The sequence below is a fragment of the Symphalangus syndactylus genome, chromosome 18, assembly GCF_028878055.3.
Source record: "Symphalangus syndactylus isolate Jambi chromosome 18, NHGRI_mSymSyn1-v2.1_pri, whole genome shotgun sequence".
Classification (NCBI taxonomy): domain Eukaryota; kingdom Metazoa; phylum Chordata; class Mammalia; order Primates; family Hylobatidae; genus Symphalangus; species Symphalangus syndactylus.
In genome coordinates this window covers 40,561,524-40,580,350 of record NC_072440.2, presented here as the reverse complement: position 1 = coordinate 40,580,350, position 18,827 = coordinate 40,561,524, and the positions used below count along the sequence as shown (strand labels likewise).

Below are 18,827 nucleotides of genomic sequence, written 5' to 3'. Positions count from 1 at the left end.
TATACACTTCCCAGAAAGACAGGGATTTTCCAAAAAGTTATCAACAACTCAATGACAACACTGTACACAGGCAGCCCTCTCACCTGCTTTCTTCAGTATTCCATTATTCTCCCAAATTTGGCCAATCAAGCCATTCACCTGGGAGTATTTGTTAATAATTTAGATCCTGAGCCTTATCCTAGATATTCAGTTCTGGAAAGTCTGGGAATCAGTCATTTTGTGTTTGTTTTCAGGAAGCCCTTGGGGATTCCTTTGATCAGAGACAGGCTTGGGAAGTATTGCTCTTTTTAAACTCAGGGCAGCGGGGAAGGGATGCTGGCAGGAGTGGACTTTGGCGACACTGAGATCCTTTATTCACATGGTAGCTCTTCTTTCTTTGAGACAGGGTTTTGCTCTACAGCCCAGGCTAGAGTGCAGTGGCATGATCATGGTTCACGGCAGCATCAACTTCCTGGGCATAAATGATCCTCCTGAGTAGCTGGGATTACAGGTGCGCACCACCATGCCTAGCTAATTTTTAAAATTTTTTGTAGAGATGGAGGTCTCACTGTGTTTCCCAGGCTTGCCTCAAACTCCTGGCCTCAAGCCATCTTCCTCCCTCGCCTCCCAAAGTGCTGGAATTACAGGTGTGAGCCACTGCATCTAGCCCTAAGGGTAGTTTTTCTGATCATCTGAAGGATAATACAACATTTTTGTCATAGGCTCAATAATCCATAAAATGCTGCCCTATGTGAGAGATATTGTTATTTTAAAATACAGTTAATGCTGGACTGTGGAACCATAATATTGAAATATTGTTAGGTCAGGTCTCACCAGTACCCTTTCTAGGCAAGGAGAGGCAAACTAACAACTGGGACCTGAGAAATAACATGTTCATTTCATTCAATGTAAAATGGTAAACCTATCTACCTTTGCTAACTACTGGTCAACAACTAAAAGTAATTTAAGTTCAATTCAATATACATAATTAAAGTGCATTAAACGTGTGCCTATTGCCCACATGGCACTTTATTATGTATTCTTTAAAATACAAACATTTTCCCATATTGTTAAAATTTTCTCGAAAATAAATTATTTAAAATCATTTTATTACGGGAATTTTTTAACCCCTACCTAAATAGAATTCACACATTATTTAGCATTTGGATTGTTTTTAACCCTTTATGCACATTCACAGTGCTGTAATGAACATGTATATATATACTTTCACTTTTTTTTTTTTTTTGAGATGAAGTTTCTCTCTTCTTGCCCAGGCTAGAGTGCAATGGTGCCATCTCGGCTCACTGTAACCTCTGCCTCCTGGGTTCAAGCGATTCTCCTGCTTCAGCCTCCCAAGTAGCTGGGATTACAAGCGCGTGCCACCACGCCCGTTAATTTTTGTATTTTTAGTAGAGATGGGATTTCACCATGTTGGCCAGGCTGGTCTTGAACTCCTGACCTCAGGTGATCCACCCGCCTCAGCCTCCCAAAGTGCTGGGATTACAGGCGTGAGCCACCGCGCCTGGCTCATACTTTCACTTTAAAATTGTTCATCCCCGGTCTCTGCTCTAATCAACCCCCAAGTCCCTTCAATTCTATCTCTGAAGAGTTGTGAACCCATTCCCTCATCTCCACAGCCCCACTTCCACCTCAGTTCAGAGCTGCATTATCTTGATCCTGTACAAGGCCTGTGACAGCCCCCTGAAGAGTACGGGGCTGCCCCTTGTCTTTCTTCTTTTCAGTCTCTTTCTACACTGCTTCCAATTACTGTCATTCTGAAATGTGTATTTGTTCCTACGATTGGAAATGCTCAATGATTTTCCACCGTCCATAACATAAAGTCCACTTATTTATGTAAGCCTCAAATACTATTTCCTTAATCTACCTCTGGTGCCTCCTGTTCAGTTGCTCCTATACACCTTTAACTCAATTTGTCCTTTACTTTTCCCAGTCCCCTGATACGGACAGGCATTCCATGCTTCCATACCTTATTCTTGCTGGTCTTTTGTTGTGAGGTAATCCTCAATCTTCCCCTAACCACATGGAAAGCATTCTGTTCTTCAAATTTAGCAGGGAGCATTTCCTAGGTAGAGCCACTGGCTCTCTCTCTCTCTATATGAATATACAATATACTTATTTAATATATAATATTTTTATATAATATTTTACATATTCATTTTTATAATAAATATATATATTTATATGAGAAATATATTTTTATATAATAAATATATATTTATATGAGAATTATATTTATTTATATAATATATAATAAATATGTATAATATATAATATATAATAAATATGTATACAATATATAATAAATATATTTATATAATATATAAGAAATATAATATACATTTATATCATATATAAGAAATATATATTTATATAATATATAATATAATATATAAGAAATATAATATATAATTTTATAAAATATATATTTTATATTATATATATTATATATATTTGTATATATTATATAAATATATATTTATATATTTTTATAAATATATATTTATATATTTATAAAAATATATATATTATATATATTTTATATATTATATATATATATATATATATTTAAAGAGGCTTCAGTCCAGGCTCTGTGGCTCTTGCCTGTAATCCCAGCACTTTGGGAGGCCAAGGTGGGCAGATTGTTTGAGCCTAGGAGTTCCAGATCAGCCTGGGCAACATGGCAAAACGCCGCCTCTACAAAAAATACAAAAAATAAAATACAAAATTATGCACACATGGTGGTGCATGCCTGTAGTCCCAGCTACTCAGGAGGCTGAGGTGGGATGATTGCTTGAGCCTGGGAGGCGGAGGTTGCAATGAGCTGAGATCGCACCACTGCACTCCAGCCTGGGCAACAGAGTGAGGCCCTATTTCTAAAAATTAATTAATTAAAATAAAAAATATAAAGGCTTCAATCATGGCATTTAGCTAGTACTTAACTATTTATAATTCCTTCTCCCTTACTTTGTAAATTTCTTGAACCAGTAGTCACATTTTACCTCCAGAGCCTATGCATGCCATATATAAGGGGCATGGAAAATACTGTTGACCAAGCAGATACTTATAATAATAATATTATAGCAATAATGATAAGTAACATTTGTTGAATACATTCTGAGTACCAAGTACTACGTTAAGCACTGAGTTAGAATTTACTGATAAAGAATACCCCCCAAACTTGGGGAATTTAAGTACATTGACCAAAATTAGACAACTAGTAAGAGGAAAGCTGGGTTTTTAACATATATGCTAGCTCATCACCTTTTTGCTAGGCTAAATGAATATGCAGCCCCATTTAATTATTTCAATTAAAGTTATAACAAAGCATCCAAATCAGATATTCAGACAAGAGAGATACAATTATTTCCCCTCATAATTAGGACATAGCACTTGTTTTCACTATTCATAAAACCAAGTCTAACTTCAATCAATTCCTGGTCAAAAAGCCACTGTGTCAGATCTGATCTTTTTATATATTAATAGGTATAGGTATGGCTCTACTCATCTAAATAAAAGCATAAAAGGCCAAAACAAATTCATTTGTAAGAAAGAAAACTGACTTTTACTGCTCTAAAAGATCATAAGTTTAACTAATAAATAGTCATACTCCATGCATTTATGCAAATCTTTCAGTTCAATGTTTTTGCCAGAAGATTCTTTTTCAGTGAGGATTTTTGTAAAAGTAAACTCCTTCAGCTTAAAAGATTCAGGAAATCCGACAGTCATTAGATGTATTAGATGCTTTATCAGTTTTTTATTAAAGCTATTAAACACAATGTATCATCAGCATTTTTCGATCACATTTTTTAAAAAGCTTAATGAACACATATTTTCGGCAATTATTAAAGTGTGGCCCAATCTTTACTCTATTAAAGGAAAAAAAGAACTACAGCATGAAGCTGCTGCCTGCTGGTGGTTGATGAGGAAGTGGGGCTTCTCTGACAATGGCTGGGTCTCTTGTCTTCCCTATACACTGACACAACACACGTTTTACTTCAGTATCTCCTGAGGACTTAACATATTTCTCTCACATAGATCCCTTTTGCCTTCTTTATATGGTTCTTGCTCCCATCTATTAGCTCTCTCTATATTTCTTTTTAACAAATTACATATACTACTTGCTTTTATGACACACACACAGATTTAAAAGGCAGATCTAAGTAAGTGGCCAGCATCGTTATTGTCACCATGAAATAGTTGCTTAGTTTCTTTCATTCAATAAGCTCAAAGCATTAAGTGATTAGCCCAGATAACAAGAAGTAATTGTCCCAGTTAAATATCGTTATTGTTTTTCCCCCTTATTAATTCTTAGAAACTGCTTGTGCTTTAGAACAACAAACATATAAGATTAAATTTCTTCTCATTGTGTTTTGACAGACTAGCATTATTTGGATAGTTTACTTTTTAATTCTCTACTTGCCAATTGACTAAATTCTATTTAGAATGCACTTACTGTTTTTAATGAAGCCATGAATCTTCAGGGTAAAAAAAATACAAAATGGACTGAAGAATTAGACCGATTTATTTATTTATTTATTTTCTGGACTAAAACCACTACTGTGTTGTTCTGTGCTTGTCACTGCATCATGTGTCTCCCCCTACAGGTAAAGAGTAGGCAGCTGTACTAGTTTCACTGCTCCTATAGAAGAAGAACTTGTATTTTCCAAAGTCAAAAGCCAGAAGTCCTTTGCTTTAGGCTGCTGGTCTCTATGCCTCTGGGGTATAAGCAGTAGATATAATCAAAATAGCTATAACTATAGACACATGTCCAGTGAGAGGTTGGGATGAGAAATTTTCAAGCTCATATACAAATAATACAATGCCACATCTATTACTCAGGAGTTAATATTAATACTTCATTTACTTTCTCTAAAGCATATACTTCCACGGTGAGTGTAAAAGCCACCCGAATCTAATGGGTTATTTTACTTTATAAAGGTGTAAGAAGGACCATGGACTCGAAAAAGGAACCACATGTTTATTCCTGGCTTTGTCACTAAGCAGCACCCTCTCTCACTAGGTCCCAGTTTTTTCATCTTTAAAATAAAGATATTTAAATACGTTTTCTTTAGAGTTGTGTCCTCGCATGAAAATCCTCTAATTGAGGATGATTAAATAAACATATTGGAAATATGGAAATTCAGAAGCATTGAAAATGGCATTGTGAAGATGTAACAACATTTAATGAGATGGCTGCAGAACGCTTGCCTTGAGCTAAGGTTGTTCGAAAATGAAATGCTTACAAGGAAGGACTGTGCCCCAAGCTACGTGGCTGTACTTCAAAAATGGGATCACTGTCCCAATACAGGTATGGCTTGGGCATCTCTGACTCTTTGCCACCCTCTCATGTTCCAATGCACTCTTTACTTCTGGTGTGCACCATACATTAAGGACGTATGTAGGTGAGGCTTACTCTAAGTGATAAAAGGATTACTAAAAATGTCATGCCATGACTGTGTGAAAACAAAATCATAAATGAAATGTACCAAAGAAGCTGACACACCAATATTCTCTGCTACATCTATTTTACCAGTGTTTAAATTAGCTTTAGGAACAAAAAAAGTCAGGCATGGGACGGGGTTATAGGAAGAATCACTTGGTGAGTTCCTCATCACATTTGGAACTCTGTCCATTTTTCTTTCTTTCTTTCTCTTTTTTTTTTTTTTGAGATGGAATCTCACTCTGTCACCCAGGCTGAAGAGCAGTGGCCCAATCTTGGCTCACTGCAACCTCCGCCCTCAGAGTTCAAGCGATTTCCTGTCTCAGCCTCCTGAGTAGCTGGGATTACAGGCACCTGCCACCGCACCTGGCTAATTTTTGTATTTTCAGTAGAGACAGGGTTTCACCATCTTGGCCAGGCTGGTCTTGAACTCCTGACCTGGTGATCCACCCGCCTTGGCCTCTCAAAGTGGTGAGATTACAGGTGTGAGCCACCATGCCCGGCTTCCTTTTTTTTTTTTTTTTTTTAACTTTAGGAGACAGGGTCTCATTACATTGCCCAGGCTGGTCTTGAATTCCTGAACTCAAGCAGTCCTCCCACCTTGGTCTCCTGAGTAGCTGGGATTATAGGCATGTGCCATCATGCCCAACTTGAACTCTATCCTTTTATATAACTTATCTCCTTGAATTCTTGCAACAGTCCTAAGTGTTAGGTACTCAAATCTCCAAAATGAGGAAATGAAGCAAAAGGGAGAGACCGGGTTCACATTCAGGCTCCAAATGCCACACATCATCGTTGTCATATCACACTAAAGAGCAAAAGAGCTACTTAGTAGTATAAGTCTCTTTTATAAATGCACACTTCAAAGCCTTACTTTTAAGGAATTGTTAGATCATTTTAGACCTGTATGTTTATCTACTATATATGGAAATAAAAACTGGCCAGTGACCTACCTGCTTTAAAACCCTAATGCTATAAAATCAAACTCTCGGCCAGGTGTGGTGGCTCATGCCTGTAATCCCAGCATTTTGGGAGGCCGAGGTGGGTGGATCACCTGAGGTCAGGAGTTCAAGACCATCCTGGCTAACATAGTGAAACCCTGTCTCTACTAAAAACACAAAAAGCTGGGCATGGTGGTGGGCATCTGTAATCCCAGCTACTTGGGAGGCTGAGGCAGGAGAATTGCTTGAACCCAGGAGGCGGAGGTTGCAGTGAGCCTCAGATCACGCCATTGCACTCCAACCTGGGCGATAAGAGCAAAACTCTGCCTCAAGAAAAAAAAAAAAAAAAAACTCTCCTGGCTTTAATACATGTCAAATGTAATAACCTTGAAAAGAGGAAGAAGGTATTGTAAATTCTATGGGACAACTCCTTAGAAAGCATGGTATGTGATATGTAGACAGCTGAAGTTCTTAACTCTTCTTTTTTAAAAATCAGAGTTGGTTTACAGAAAAGTGATAGAGAATTAATATTTCTCCTTCAAACAACTATGACTCGAAAGTGAGTTCTTAGACTTTGAAATTCATCCTGAACAACAGTGTATCATCTGTATCACAAAGCTACCGGCATCTGTGGATTGTGATGAGAATGGGGGAGACAGTGCTGGGAGCAGTAGGAGACCCCATTTTGATGGGCACAAAGCAAGCCCATCCATTTTGGCCAATTTAAGGACCCACAAGTTTTCCTCTCATGATCCTGCAAGCTTGCCTTTCTCTCACTGTTCCTTTTCCTTCCTTTGTGTCTTTGTCCTATTATTTCCATTACCCCTTGTTATGGACTGAGTGCTTGTGTGCCCCTAAAATTCATTTCAATATCCTAACTCACTGGGTGTTGGTATTTGGAGGCCAGGCCTGTGGGAGGTGATTAGGGGTCATGAGGGTGGAGCATTCAACACTCACAAATGAGACTAGTGCCTTTACAAAGGGCACTGATGCAACCTAGAAGAAGGCTACTGGCATCCTGATCTCAGACTTCCAGCCCCCACAACTGTGAGAAATAAATTTGTGTTGTCTATAAGCCACCCAGTCTATGGTACTTTGTTACAGCAGCCTGACTTGATGAAGAAACCCCTAGTTCTATGTATACAGTTGGCCCTAGAAACAAAACCAAGTAATAACAACAAAATAGAATTTAAAAAGATGTATTAAGTGCTGGTTCTGTGAGGCACTATGCTAAGGGCGTCATGCATGTTCACTCATTCAACTCAGCAACAACAGCAGGAAGCAGTGTCACTATTTTATAGGTAGGGAAACTGAGCAGAGAAAGGGTATGCAACCTGCCCAGGGCCACACAGCTCTCATGACAGAGCATGATTTGAGTTCTGGGTAGGCAGAGCAACCACGTGGTACAATTCTAGTGGGACCATGTCGTGATGTTCTGTGGAGTTGCCCTCCAGAGGCACTTGGAGCCGTGTGCTCTAGCAGCCTTTTGGATCAGCCATGAACTTAACTGTTAGGCTATACTGTTACTCTAGACCTTATTCCTATGTTGAGGGATGGACAAGCACACATTTGCGAACCTGTACTCGGGGTCTCTAGTGAGAGAAGCCACATGGAAGCTGGTCCTCATGCTGCTCCAGGCACTAGGTCTGACCCCTATCAACAGGGACTCATTCATCTTAACAGTGCCTCACTGACTTTTTTTAATACTTCTTTGCCCTTCCCAGGACTACTGCCACGGTACAGCCAGGTTCCAACTTCAGAGGGAGTGAGCCTAGAGGGTGGGGCCTCAGTGGTGAGCTGCGGAGGGAGGAAAGGCACAAGCACGGCCTTTTCTGAGTGTCTCAAATCTTACTAATGTCAAAGTCTCAACCATCATTATTATTACTAGCACTGAGGTTTTAAGGGCCCACTTTTTCAAAATGGGCTCAGAAAGGGGAACCTTCCCCTGCTACTGCCCTCATCCCTCCATCCCCATGCCATGTTCCCACCTTGGTTAGCTATGCTTGGGCAAGAAAAATGACTTCCCAGTTTTAGTCAGTTCATTTCCTGTTGTACTTTGTGAGAAGCCCAGCACCACTAAGCGGTAACAACAGTTAATTAGTTTCCCTTTCTAGATAAGGTATTTCTGTGTCCCCCTTGTCCCTAGGCCTCAGGTCAGGAGCTTGTGGGTACGAATGAGGCCATATTCACCTTAATTTCTTAATTTCTGTGGCTCATAATTCCTTCTGGTATTGTTCCAGGACCCCCTTACTACGTATACATTTCTAGGAGCTTCTATGAGGTCTGTCACATATGCTTAAGATCAAGTCTGTGCCCTCTGAGTGTAGCTACTCTCTCCTGTTAATCTGTGCCTGGCATCTGCTGGGGTGGCTGGGCAGCTGCCCTGACCACTGAGCACCAAACCATCTGTTGTCAGACACAACAATTTCCACTGGTACCTGATGCTGCTCTTCTGGGAGAATGCTGCTCCACCTGTGAGGCCAGCTCATATGTGACCTCAAGCTAAAAAAGCTCCCAGGGACCAAAATAGCACTGCATTCTGCCCAAATAGCAATGTCAGTTCTTGCTTATTGCAAAATTGGGGGTTGAGGGTAGTCCCTCTTGACAGGGGTCAGACCTAGTGCCTGGAGCAGCTGAAGACCAGCTTCCATGTGGCTTCTCTCACTAGAGGCCCCAGGTACAGGTTCATAAATGTAGGCCTGTCCATTCCTCAACATAGGAAAGTGCATAGGAACAGAGGGATCCAGTTCCACACCTCCAACTCAGTTTAGGCTCATTTATATTGAATTTGAATTTTGGCAGAAGAAATCACTTACTCAAAGTATTTATTTTAGCATATAGGAATTGTTACTGTTTTTCTCTCTCTCTCTCTCTCTCTTTTTTTTTTTTTTTTTTTTGGAGACAGTCTTACTCTGCTGCCCAGGCTGGTGTGCAGTGGCGTGATCTCGGCTCACTGCAACCTCTGCCTCCTGGGTTCAAGCGATTCTCCTGCCTCAGATTCCCGAGTAGCTTGGATTACAGGTGCTCGCCACCATGCTAAGTTTTGTATTTTTAGTAGAGATGGGGTTTCGCCATGTTGGCCAGGCTGGTCTTGAACTCCTGGCCTCAGGTGATCCACCCACCTTGGCCTCCCAAAGTGCTGAGATTACAAGCGTGAGCCACTACTCCTGGCCCTATTGTTCATCTCTTGATCGATATCAAGAACAAAACTGGTTAACCATATATGTACTATAAAATGATGATTGGAAGTCATCACCAATAATATCTTGAAAGAGAAACATGAAGAAGAGAATCAATAATTTAACATTCATTGAAATACAAATTTCACTTGATGACATTCAGAAAAGATGACATTAACAATGATTCCAGAATCAACTCTAATGTGGTGACCACAAACACAAACAGACATCTGGACACGATAAAGTTAAATTTCAAGCAAAGTGTACTCACTAATAACTTTATAAGAGCTCCTCAGCACATTATGGGTTGGAGTTCAAGGAAGACACTTGAACCCAATGACGAATTGTTTTAGTTTGGAGAATATGCTAATTTTCTTCTGGTAATAATTTTATAAAACATAGGTTTTATTTTCCAGGCAATTATTTTAATGAATCAATTGGGGTTTCAAGAAATAGTCAAAAGAGTTCAATTTGGTTTCAGGTTCAGCAAAATGAGATCATGCATTCTGTTTTTGGCTCAGTTGGGGTCATGTCCTGTGCCTAAAACAGACTAATAAGAATTGAGATAATTTTATTTTTATGCACTTGACTTCTCTCATCTTTCCTTCCATTTTTCTTTCCCAAACATCTATAGATCCTTGGGTTTTGATCTCATTGAACTTTTTCTGTATTGTATATTAACTTCTCTCCCCTCCCAAACTGAGTTTATTCTCAGCTCTCTCAGTCCTTTATTGGACTACTGGAACAATGTTCCTTCCTACACACAAATGGGATATTGATGAACCGACACGTTACTCCTTTTATTTATGCCTTCACTCTTATTAAACTAAATGACGACATCTCGTGCTAATAACACATGTGTGGAACCAGAATGGGAAGCAACTTGAAAGTAACACCATCTCTTAAAATACAAATGACCAGAGCAATGCTCAAATGAGTATAAGCACATAGTTAAATGGTTAAAAATAATGTACATCAGTAAAACATGTAAATCAGTAAAAATTTTCCAAATAACAGCTTAGACAATTTGTGAGATCAATGATAGAAATGATAACGTAGAGAAGAAAGAATTTATTTCTTTAACGTTTTCAAATTGCAGCATGAAATTGGTGTTGGTGTTATATTGACTCTTGGCAGAAATGGTTTCTTCCTAGACATATGAAGAATAAGCTCCAGATCTTTCTTACCTGTTATGGTGGCTTTGTTGATGGATGGTTGGTTGCACATGGGTGATCTTCTGACAAAGACAGAAAAACACAAAGCAGTAAATACGTGGGGCTTATTGATTTGATCGCTCTCTGAGTCATTTCAGATATAGCATTTTACTTTAAAGAATTATTTTTAAGTTTGGACATGCAAATGATTTCTTTCAGACTAGCCAGACAAGTCCCTAGGCGTCCTTTGTATTATGGCTCAGATCACACATGTCCAAAAAGAAAACTGTTAAATCTTACAGTGATTGACTCGGGGTAAACCGAGCTGATGTAAGTGTCACTGGGACATGAGAGAAGAGGAAATTCTTACAGACTTTATTCGCTGAAGCCAGGGCTTACGGACTCTGAATTTGAAAAAGCAGTCAATTTATAATTGTTTTCCCTAATACAGGGTTAAGAAATTTTTATTTTTGGCATAAATTCTCATGATTGCCTGTACATTATCAGAAGTGAATGATTTGTTGTAAACTATCTTATAATTAGAGAAGCTATTTGAACTTTTTCCTTTCTGTTTTTTTATATTGAGAAATATCTCTGATGTATTTGTTAGAGAGGTATATTAATGACTTGTCCAAATAGATACTATAGAGGCTTTAGAAATACTCTAAGCCAAAGGTACTTAAATAAATTCTATCTTGTATTCTGTAAGTTTTCAGATGTTTGCCAAGTTCCACAAAATGACTATAAACCCCTTGAAGTAAAAAAGAAAAAAAAAGTATGCTGTCTGATTAACTTATATTCCCTACAGAGTCTAGCACAATGCATCCAGTGTTCAGTCAGTGCTCAGTAAATTATGTTGAAAAGAATATCATTTATAAGATATCCATCAACATTTTTGAAATATAACTTTATAAAGTTATTATCTGGAACTGACAGCTTTTAAAATATAATGATTAAAAAACACTTTTAGATACATTCAAAGATGTCTGATATATATATTAGGTGTATAATAATTATATATATAAAGTATATAATCATTATATATACATATATAAAGTATATAATCATTATATATATATATATAAAGTATATAATCATTATATATATATTGCCTCTACCAAAGGCGAACACTTAATAAACACTTCCTATGGATCAGGCATTGCTAAATAAGCACTTTAAATGAATTATCTCATCTAATCCTTACAATTAGCCTTAAGGAAGTAAGTTTCATTGTTCTCATTTTACCAGTGAGAAAAACAAAACTTTGAGAATTTGAAGAACTTGTTTTAAGTAACGAAGCTGAGATTTGGACTAAACAAATGTGAACCTAGGGCCTATGCTCTGCTTTGCTGCCTAGTTTGAGATGTTTCTGTGGAACCTGCATCCACAGCCTCACATATGTGCCGATGGCATCAGCCTCTTCAAACATGCCTTGCTGAGATGATGAATCTCTTAGCAGGGTGGGGGAAACTTGGGGAAAGCAGCCTGGGATTCTGTAAATTCTCACTGGTTCCACTCAGCCTCTGGCTCCCTTTCATTGCTCTTAAGGTTATTGGTATCAATTTGGGATTAAAATTTTGTGTTTGATTGAAAATGCACCAAATTTTACTTCTGAATTATTTTAGATTTTTTAATTATAAAATAAAATGGTTGGGGGGAAAATGGGGAGAATTTAAACTCGATAAACCAAAACGTTAATATTTTAAGCAGCTGCTCTGAAATAGCTCTGGTCTATATACCAGTAATTATCTTCTTCTTCTTAAAATTCTTTTTAAAAAAGTTTTGAGACAGGGTCTCACTCTGTTGCCCAGGCAGGAGTGCAGTGGTGTGATCATAGCTCACTACAGCCTTGAACTCCTGAGCTCTAGTGATTCCCCCACCAACTCAGCCTCTCAAGTAGCTGGGACTACAGGTGTATGCTGCCATGCTTGGCTAATTAAATTTTTTTTTTTTTTTTTTTTTTAGAGATGGGGTCTTGCTGTGTGGAACAGGGTGTTCTCTGTTACCTTCTTGCTAAGAATTTATCATTCAAATAATTGATATCCTGATTATTCCTTTTTAGTCCTTGCTCTGTGAAAATTTAGAAACCATTGATTTTGTCTGGGAATGGTATTAAATAAATATTTTTACACTTTTCTACAGTTTTGGAAAACCAAATGGTTGACTCATTACTAATTATCTTCTGTTACTATCAATCGTACAATTAACTGGCACTCAGGAACTTGATATCTGAACAAGTAATGGCTAGCAGAAAATATTAATACTTTGATCCATGGTTGCCTCGATACCTCCTTTAATGACAGATGAGCCAGAACTCACTTCTGGAATAAAAAAATCTCAAGGGCAAAACAAAAACAAAAAACCCAAGGTGACAGGAACCAGCAGTGTGTTAACAAGTCAGCAATGTGCATCTGAATACCCACCCAGGGGCTGGGTTTGGAATGCATTCTTCCTGGACTCCTTTTCTGCAGCAAATAAAAAGGGTGGCTTGTGCAAAGTAACACATGCCTTCCACAAAATCCAAGGATGAGCTTGGAAATGTTCTAGTGGCTCTGTGAGTGCCCAGCAGGGAAAGTTCTGATTCTTCCAGGGTCATCATGTGATGAGGCAGAGTTACAGCACTTTGTTCTCACTGAAGAGAATCGAGTTTAGCCATGAATAGATTGAATCCTACTATTCTGATACCCAAAGAAGCCGATTTGGTTTGAATCAGTAATGGAGGCACAAATTTGCATTGACTGAAAGGAAGACCACAGTGGCCTTTACTTAGAGTCTGCCAGATAATACTGTTTGGTTAGATGTCACCCTGGGCATTGTCAAGGCAGAGAGGAAGTTCAGGCTCAAGCTATGATTTTCTGTTTTCTTCTAGCTCCTCCTTTCCATTTCAATCTGTTCCATCCCCGTATGTCAGCTGAAAACTTCTGTCTTGCATAGAAACAGGCCTCAGATCATCTCTGGAGCCTGACTGATCAACTATTTGCCTGCCACAGATTTAAATGCTGGTACTCAGGTGACCATATGTAAAGGAAGCATAAAGGGAGTTTCTTGTTCACTTTTTAAAGACAAAAATCTCAGTTTCCTGGGTAAAATTTGAGACTATAAAGTTTGGGAGTGACAACCAGTAACGTCATTTCTTCTGCAGAGCTGAGACTTTCTAAGGGGGAGGTGACTGATCTTACAAGCTACCAAATCCCCAAAGACCAAGGGGGCCGCTGAGGTCAGTATGATATTGCCCGGCCACATTACATAGAAAACGTGATTGGTAATGAACAGGTACCTCAAAGCACGCCCTCAGATTTTACATTCTGGGTTACTACTTTGCCCTTTCAGCGAACAGGCATTTGCAGACTGATAGACTCTCTATTATGCTAGGCACAGGGAATACAAATATGAACCGACTACATTCCTACTCACTGGGAACTGACAGTGGTCAGGAGCATTCCAACAGACAAACAGGCAACAGGAGCACAGAGAGCTACGTGCTAACATAGGAATCAAGTACAAGGTACAATCAGACAGAGATGGAAAGGCACATCACTTTGATTAGGGCTTGTGGGTGTGTGTTTATGTTGGGTATCGTCAGGGGCAATGCTCCAAAAGAAATTTTATTTAAGCTGCAACCAAAAGAATGAATGACAATTAGCCCAGTAGATGAGGAGAGGAAGAAGAAGATGAGAAGTATTCAGGCTGAGAGAATAGGACTGCAAAAATTCATTACCTGGAAAAACAGAACCTAATGGGTTCCATTCCAATAGCTTGCATTGTTACATTTATATTGATTTTTAAAAACTTTTTTCTATCACAAGAAGTACTTGAATAATGGCCAGAGCTATTTTTGATAATGAAAAATGTGAATCTGGGAGGTCAATTTTATTATTATGAAATGGAAAGTTCAGATTTTTCATTGTTTTTAAGAAGTAGTAACTACTATGAAATGTCATGCACTTAGATAAGTTATAGTTCCTAATACACTTATATTTATTATCCTCTTAATATTGATTTAAATGTTATTTTTTCCTTCTGGAAAATTATTTGAAGTTGGTATTTTAATATTTTATTTCTTATTAATATCAGTTTTTTAAAAAATGGACATTGAAATAACAGCAAACCAGTTTTCCATTTAATATTGAAAAATTACTTTTATCTTTTTAGATTTTTTTTGCCTTTATCAGGAACCTGAAATGATAATCATTTCCCATCTTTCAAATGCTTTCCCTGTTGTCATATAAACCACAATTCTATTAATTGCTCCATGAATGCTGCTGATCTGAAAGTCAGTAACAGCAGGAGAATCAAAGATCTTTGCTATGATATGGCGCTCCTCCAAATCATCGTTGTCTTGAGAGGATGACTTTCAGCTGATCTTAAGGTGTGATGAGATTATTCACCCACGGTTAATTTATGAAGTAAGCCGAAACTATAAAGTTACCCTGAGTGCAAATAACTGGGCAGAGGACTGATCATGCCAGGTGATTTCTGACAGATGGAATCACCGTATTTATTTGTCATACTGCTTCATTTCTGATATTAGAACCATCACCACAAAGTATTTATAGAAAATTAACAGGACATCATATGACTCAGGATACACAGTTAGACAACATGGCAACAACACAGAGAAGTCTAACATATTGCCTTGGGCTCAATGAAGTTGAGAAAACTTATTTAAAAGTTCAGCAAAAAAGGGGGAAAAAAAGGATATCTTACTTGCTAGGTGCTCGATCTTGCAAATTAGTTAATGCAGCAAAGTTGTTTCGTACAGTTCGCAGACTGGCCAAGACCTACAACAAGAAAGGATTCTTGAAACTTCTTGAGCTAAGGCCATTTTAAATACACTTGAATATGGTTTGTTAAGAGAAAACTTGATATTGCTTGCAACTTAGTTTCATATACCACTAAAGAATCTCCCAACACTTAGTGAAGTTTGTAGGTATCCACACGAAATCCAGAGAGGCCAGACTGCAGGGACTTTCCAGAAATCTCTCCACATTGTCTATGCATATGGTGACAGTAGCAGCAGTTTCCACAGTATTTCTGGGTTCCTTAGTCACCAAGACAATATTCCAGGTGATACACAGATAACATGATTGCATTTTATGCACATTTCAAATAGTATAATATAAAATGCTAATAAATCTCACTTTAGAGATAAAAAATTCCCTACTCCCAAATCTCTTCAAAAATTGATGAAGAATCTCATAATTTTAAGTTGGCAAGTGAAGTGAATTTTAAACTGTTTTTCTACCTTTGCCACATGGTTACTCTAGCCAGTAAGCAGACATCGTTTTCTTTTGTTAAGGTTATCTGAATTGTGCATTGTAAGAAGCTCTCAGGGATGCATTTCTCATGTAAAATGCTGCTGCCCTGTACATGCACAATGCTTGGCACACAGAAGATACTCAATAAAAATTTGTTGACTAAATGAATACATAGACACGACATGCCCACACACATGACAAGGCAGGACTAATAGGTGTCACTATCTCTAACAGTCGCTTTTTCTAATTCCAGCTGGAACTAGAAAGTAGCCAACAGACTGGAAATGAGCCTAGAAGAAGGTTCCTAGAGCCTTATCTCCTTCTTCCCTCCTCTCTTTCTCCTGAAATGGGCAAGTTTCCCCAGGGTCAAACCCATATTAGATGGGATTATAGGTGATTTGGGTGACAGCTAGAGTGCTAAGTTTATGTAAAACACAGATTCCAAATGTCTGAGTAGGTATTACGTAACAACCCAGACTCTCTGGCTCTGTTATGTAGTAAATGTGTGAACTTGGACTAGATATGCAACCTCTTTGTACCTCAGCTTCCTAACCTGGAAAACTGGGATAGTGATACCTACCTCGTAGAATTGTTGTGAGGAGTATATGGAATGACAGGTTTGGTTGCCAAGAACAGTGCCTGGCAAATAGAAAGCATTCGGCCAATATTAGCCCATGAGGGCAGCGTTACCTTTGACTTAATGACTTGGCATGCACATGGGAAATTTACTTAATGCCTAGCATTGGTAATTCAAGAGTCTCCAAATTTTTAATTGCTTCAAAGTTTCCAGAGTTGTTTTCAGAAATGTTTCATCTGGCACAGACCTAGACTAAAATCAGTCTAATTTTTTTTTCTAAGACAAAAATGTCCCAGACTCTGTTTTGTTGTTGTTGTTTATGAAATTGACATTCATTTGTGTAAGTCAATGGAGAGCTGTGTACGCCTTGGGACAGTGACTTAGAGAATTTTCCCCTAAAGGAGTTAATGCTGCTTCCTAAGAAGCCAACCGCGATTAACTCAGTCACTGGAAAAACCTGGCTCATTATCTCATATAAACAACCCACGGCTCTGAAAGGTCACGCTGCCTATGATGGAGTATTCAAATAGCCGACTGCTGACATCAGACCACGATGTCTTTCATTAGGCATGAAATCTTGAATGATGCAGAAGTAAATCAGATAAATGATCCACTGTCATTAAGTCATGCAGGCTTAATTTATGTTTTAAGAAGTGAATATCAAACATACTAATGAAGACTTTAAGATAAAATCATTGCACCAGCAATGATCGATTAGATCCCCTTCCTAGGCAAGATTTTTAACCCCAGAATTCTGAGATTTTTATTCAAATCCATAATAGTTAAGTTCATTGCAGTTGACAGCTGGGTAAATAGACATAGAACTGCAGGCAACTTATTTTCTATGATCATTTGAAGGGAAACATCTGTCATGAAAAGAAAAATTAGTTCATCAAAGAAAAAATTTCTGTAGAGGAGTTTTTGCCTCTATTATAATAAACTTCTAATTTAATAAATAATCTAATTTAATATTTTGTCTTGGTTTTTAGTTTAAAATTATTTATTTTTGTATAATTTATATCTTCACATGCTTCAGAATTTAAACAAAAGAGTATAAAGCAAAAAGTCTCCCCTTCAATGATTAAGATAAAAATCAAAATTATTGTTGCTTCTGAAAAGACGCAATAGAAACAGATTAACCTGGGGACGGACACTCAGGGGACATTAAAATACTGATAACTGTTCTATTTCTTAAACTGTTCATTTTAGTATTATTCTTTATATTTTACATAATTACCAGCTATAGTCTCTTATATATATGAAATACTTCAAAATAAAAAGTGAAAAAAGAAATCTGTCTTCCAGTCTCTCCTTCAGACAATCAGCTGCCTGGCCACTAGCAATCAACTTTTAGGTTTTCTATCTTAAAGTTGTTTTTTTATAAACACCGTTGCAATAAATAATCTTGTAGAGAAATTATTTCCTGGCATGCCAGTATTAGATTATTTATTGTGTGTGTGTGGGGGGGTTTTTTCTTTTGCAGTAGGACAAACAGTATTTTATAAATTTTATGTTTGGTGTTAACTATTATCTTCTACAGTATGACATGTATGCTATTGGCAGAAGTGTAAATAACATTTCTAGACAAATCTTATAAGGGGGTGTTGTCTTGGGCCTCGCTGATTGACTCTTGGTGTCGTCATCACTGTTATCACTGTGTTACTCTTTTAAGCTTTCACTTTGCATTGCAGGGCACAAAGAGGGCGCATTTGTTACTGTAGGCTGTGGGGAGAACTATACACAGTTTTACTGAAGCCCCTAAGTTAAAGTTCCATTGTTCTTTGCTTTTGTTCAGGGCAGCCCTCACTTCCCCTGAATTCGACTCTTTAAGAACTGTAGTCAAAGCTTTACTGCTCCTTTCACAATTGTCCTTACTCCTTAATGCTTGCTAACCAAAAAGGTCCCTGAGGTTTCTTCCACAGAGCTCAATGGTTAGAAAATTAAGGTCATTTTTTTCTCTTCTCCCCCACCAAGCAAAAGTATAGCCAGTCAATGTCAAAAATACATTGGGAATGATGAGAAATATATCTTCCTTAGGAAGGAAATACTGGTAGTTTTACAGAAAAATTTTAGACAAAGATGGTTCATGTATTAGCCCATGGGGAAAGATTCAATGTTATTTACGTATACTACTCTCGGATCTTCTTAGGTGCTTCTAAACATTTATTAAACAATAAGAATCACTGAAAATAGCAGGAAAATGCGGTTTTCATTTAACACTTAAATAGCTGAACATCATAGCCTAAAAAAAAAAGAGGAAAATAAATGGTTTCGAGGA

The 18,827-nt window shown here is 37.9% G+C and overlaps 1 protein-coding gene across 13 annotated transcripts in view; it reads right to left on the bottom strand.

Annotated features, from left to right (window-relative positions):
• The window catches only part of PDE4D (phosphodiesterase 4D), a 1,541,788-nt gene that overhangs the window by 206,086 nt on the left and 1,316,875 nt on the right, over positions 1 to 18,827 (bottom strand). For 12 of the 13 annotated variants that reach the window (XM_055252913.2, XM_063622615.1, XM_063622613.1 and 9 more), the window contains 2 exons: positions 15,422 to 15,495; positions 10,748 to 10,797 (listed from right to left, as the gene is read on the bottom strand). In XM_055252913.2, coding sequence (XP_055108888.1) covers positions 10,748 to 10,797; positions 15,422 to 15,495 — 124 coding nt within the window. The remainder of the gene's footprint in view (positions 1 to 10,747; positions 10,798 to 15,421; positions 15,496 to 18,827) is intronic. The other variant, XM_055252921.2, reaches the window with a different exon arrangement.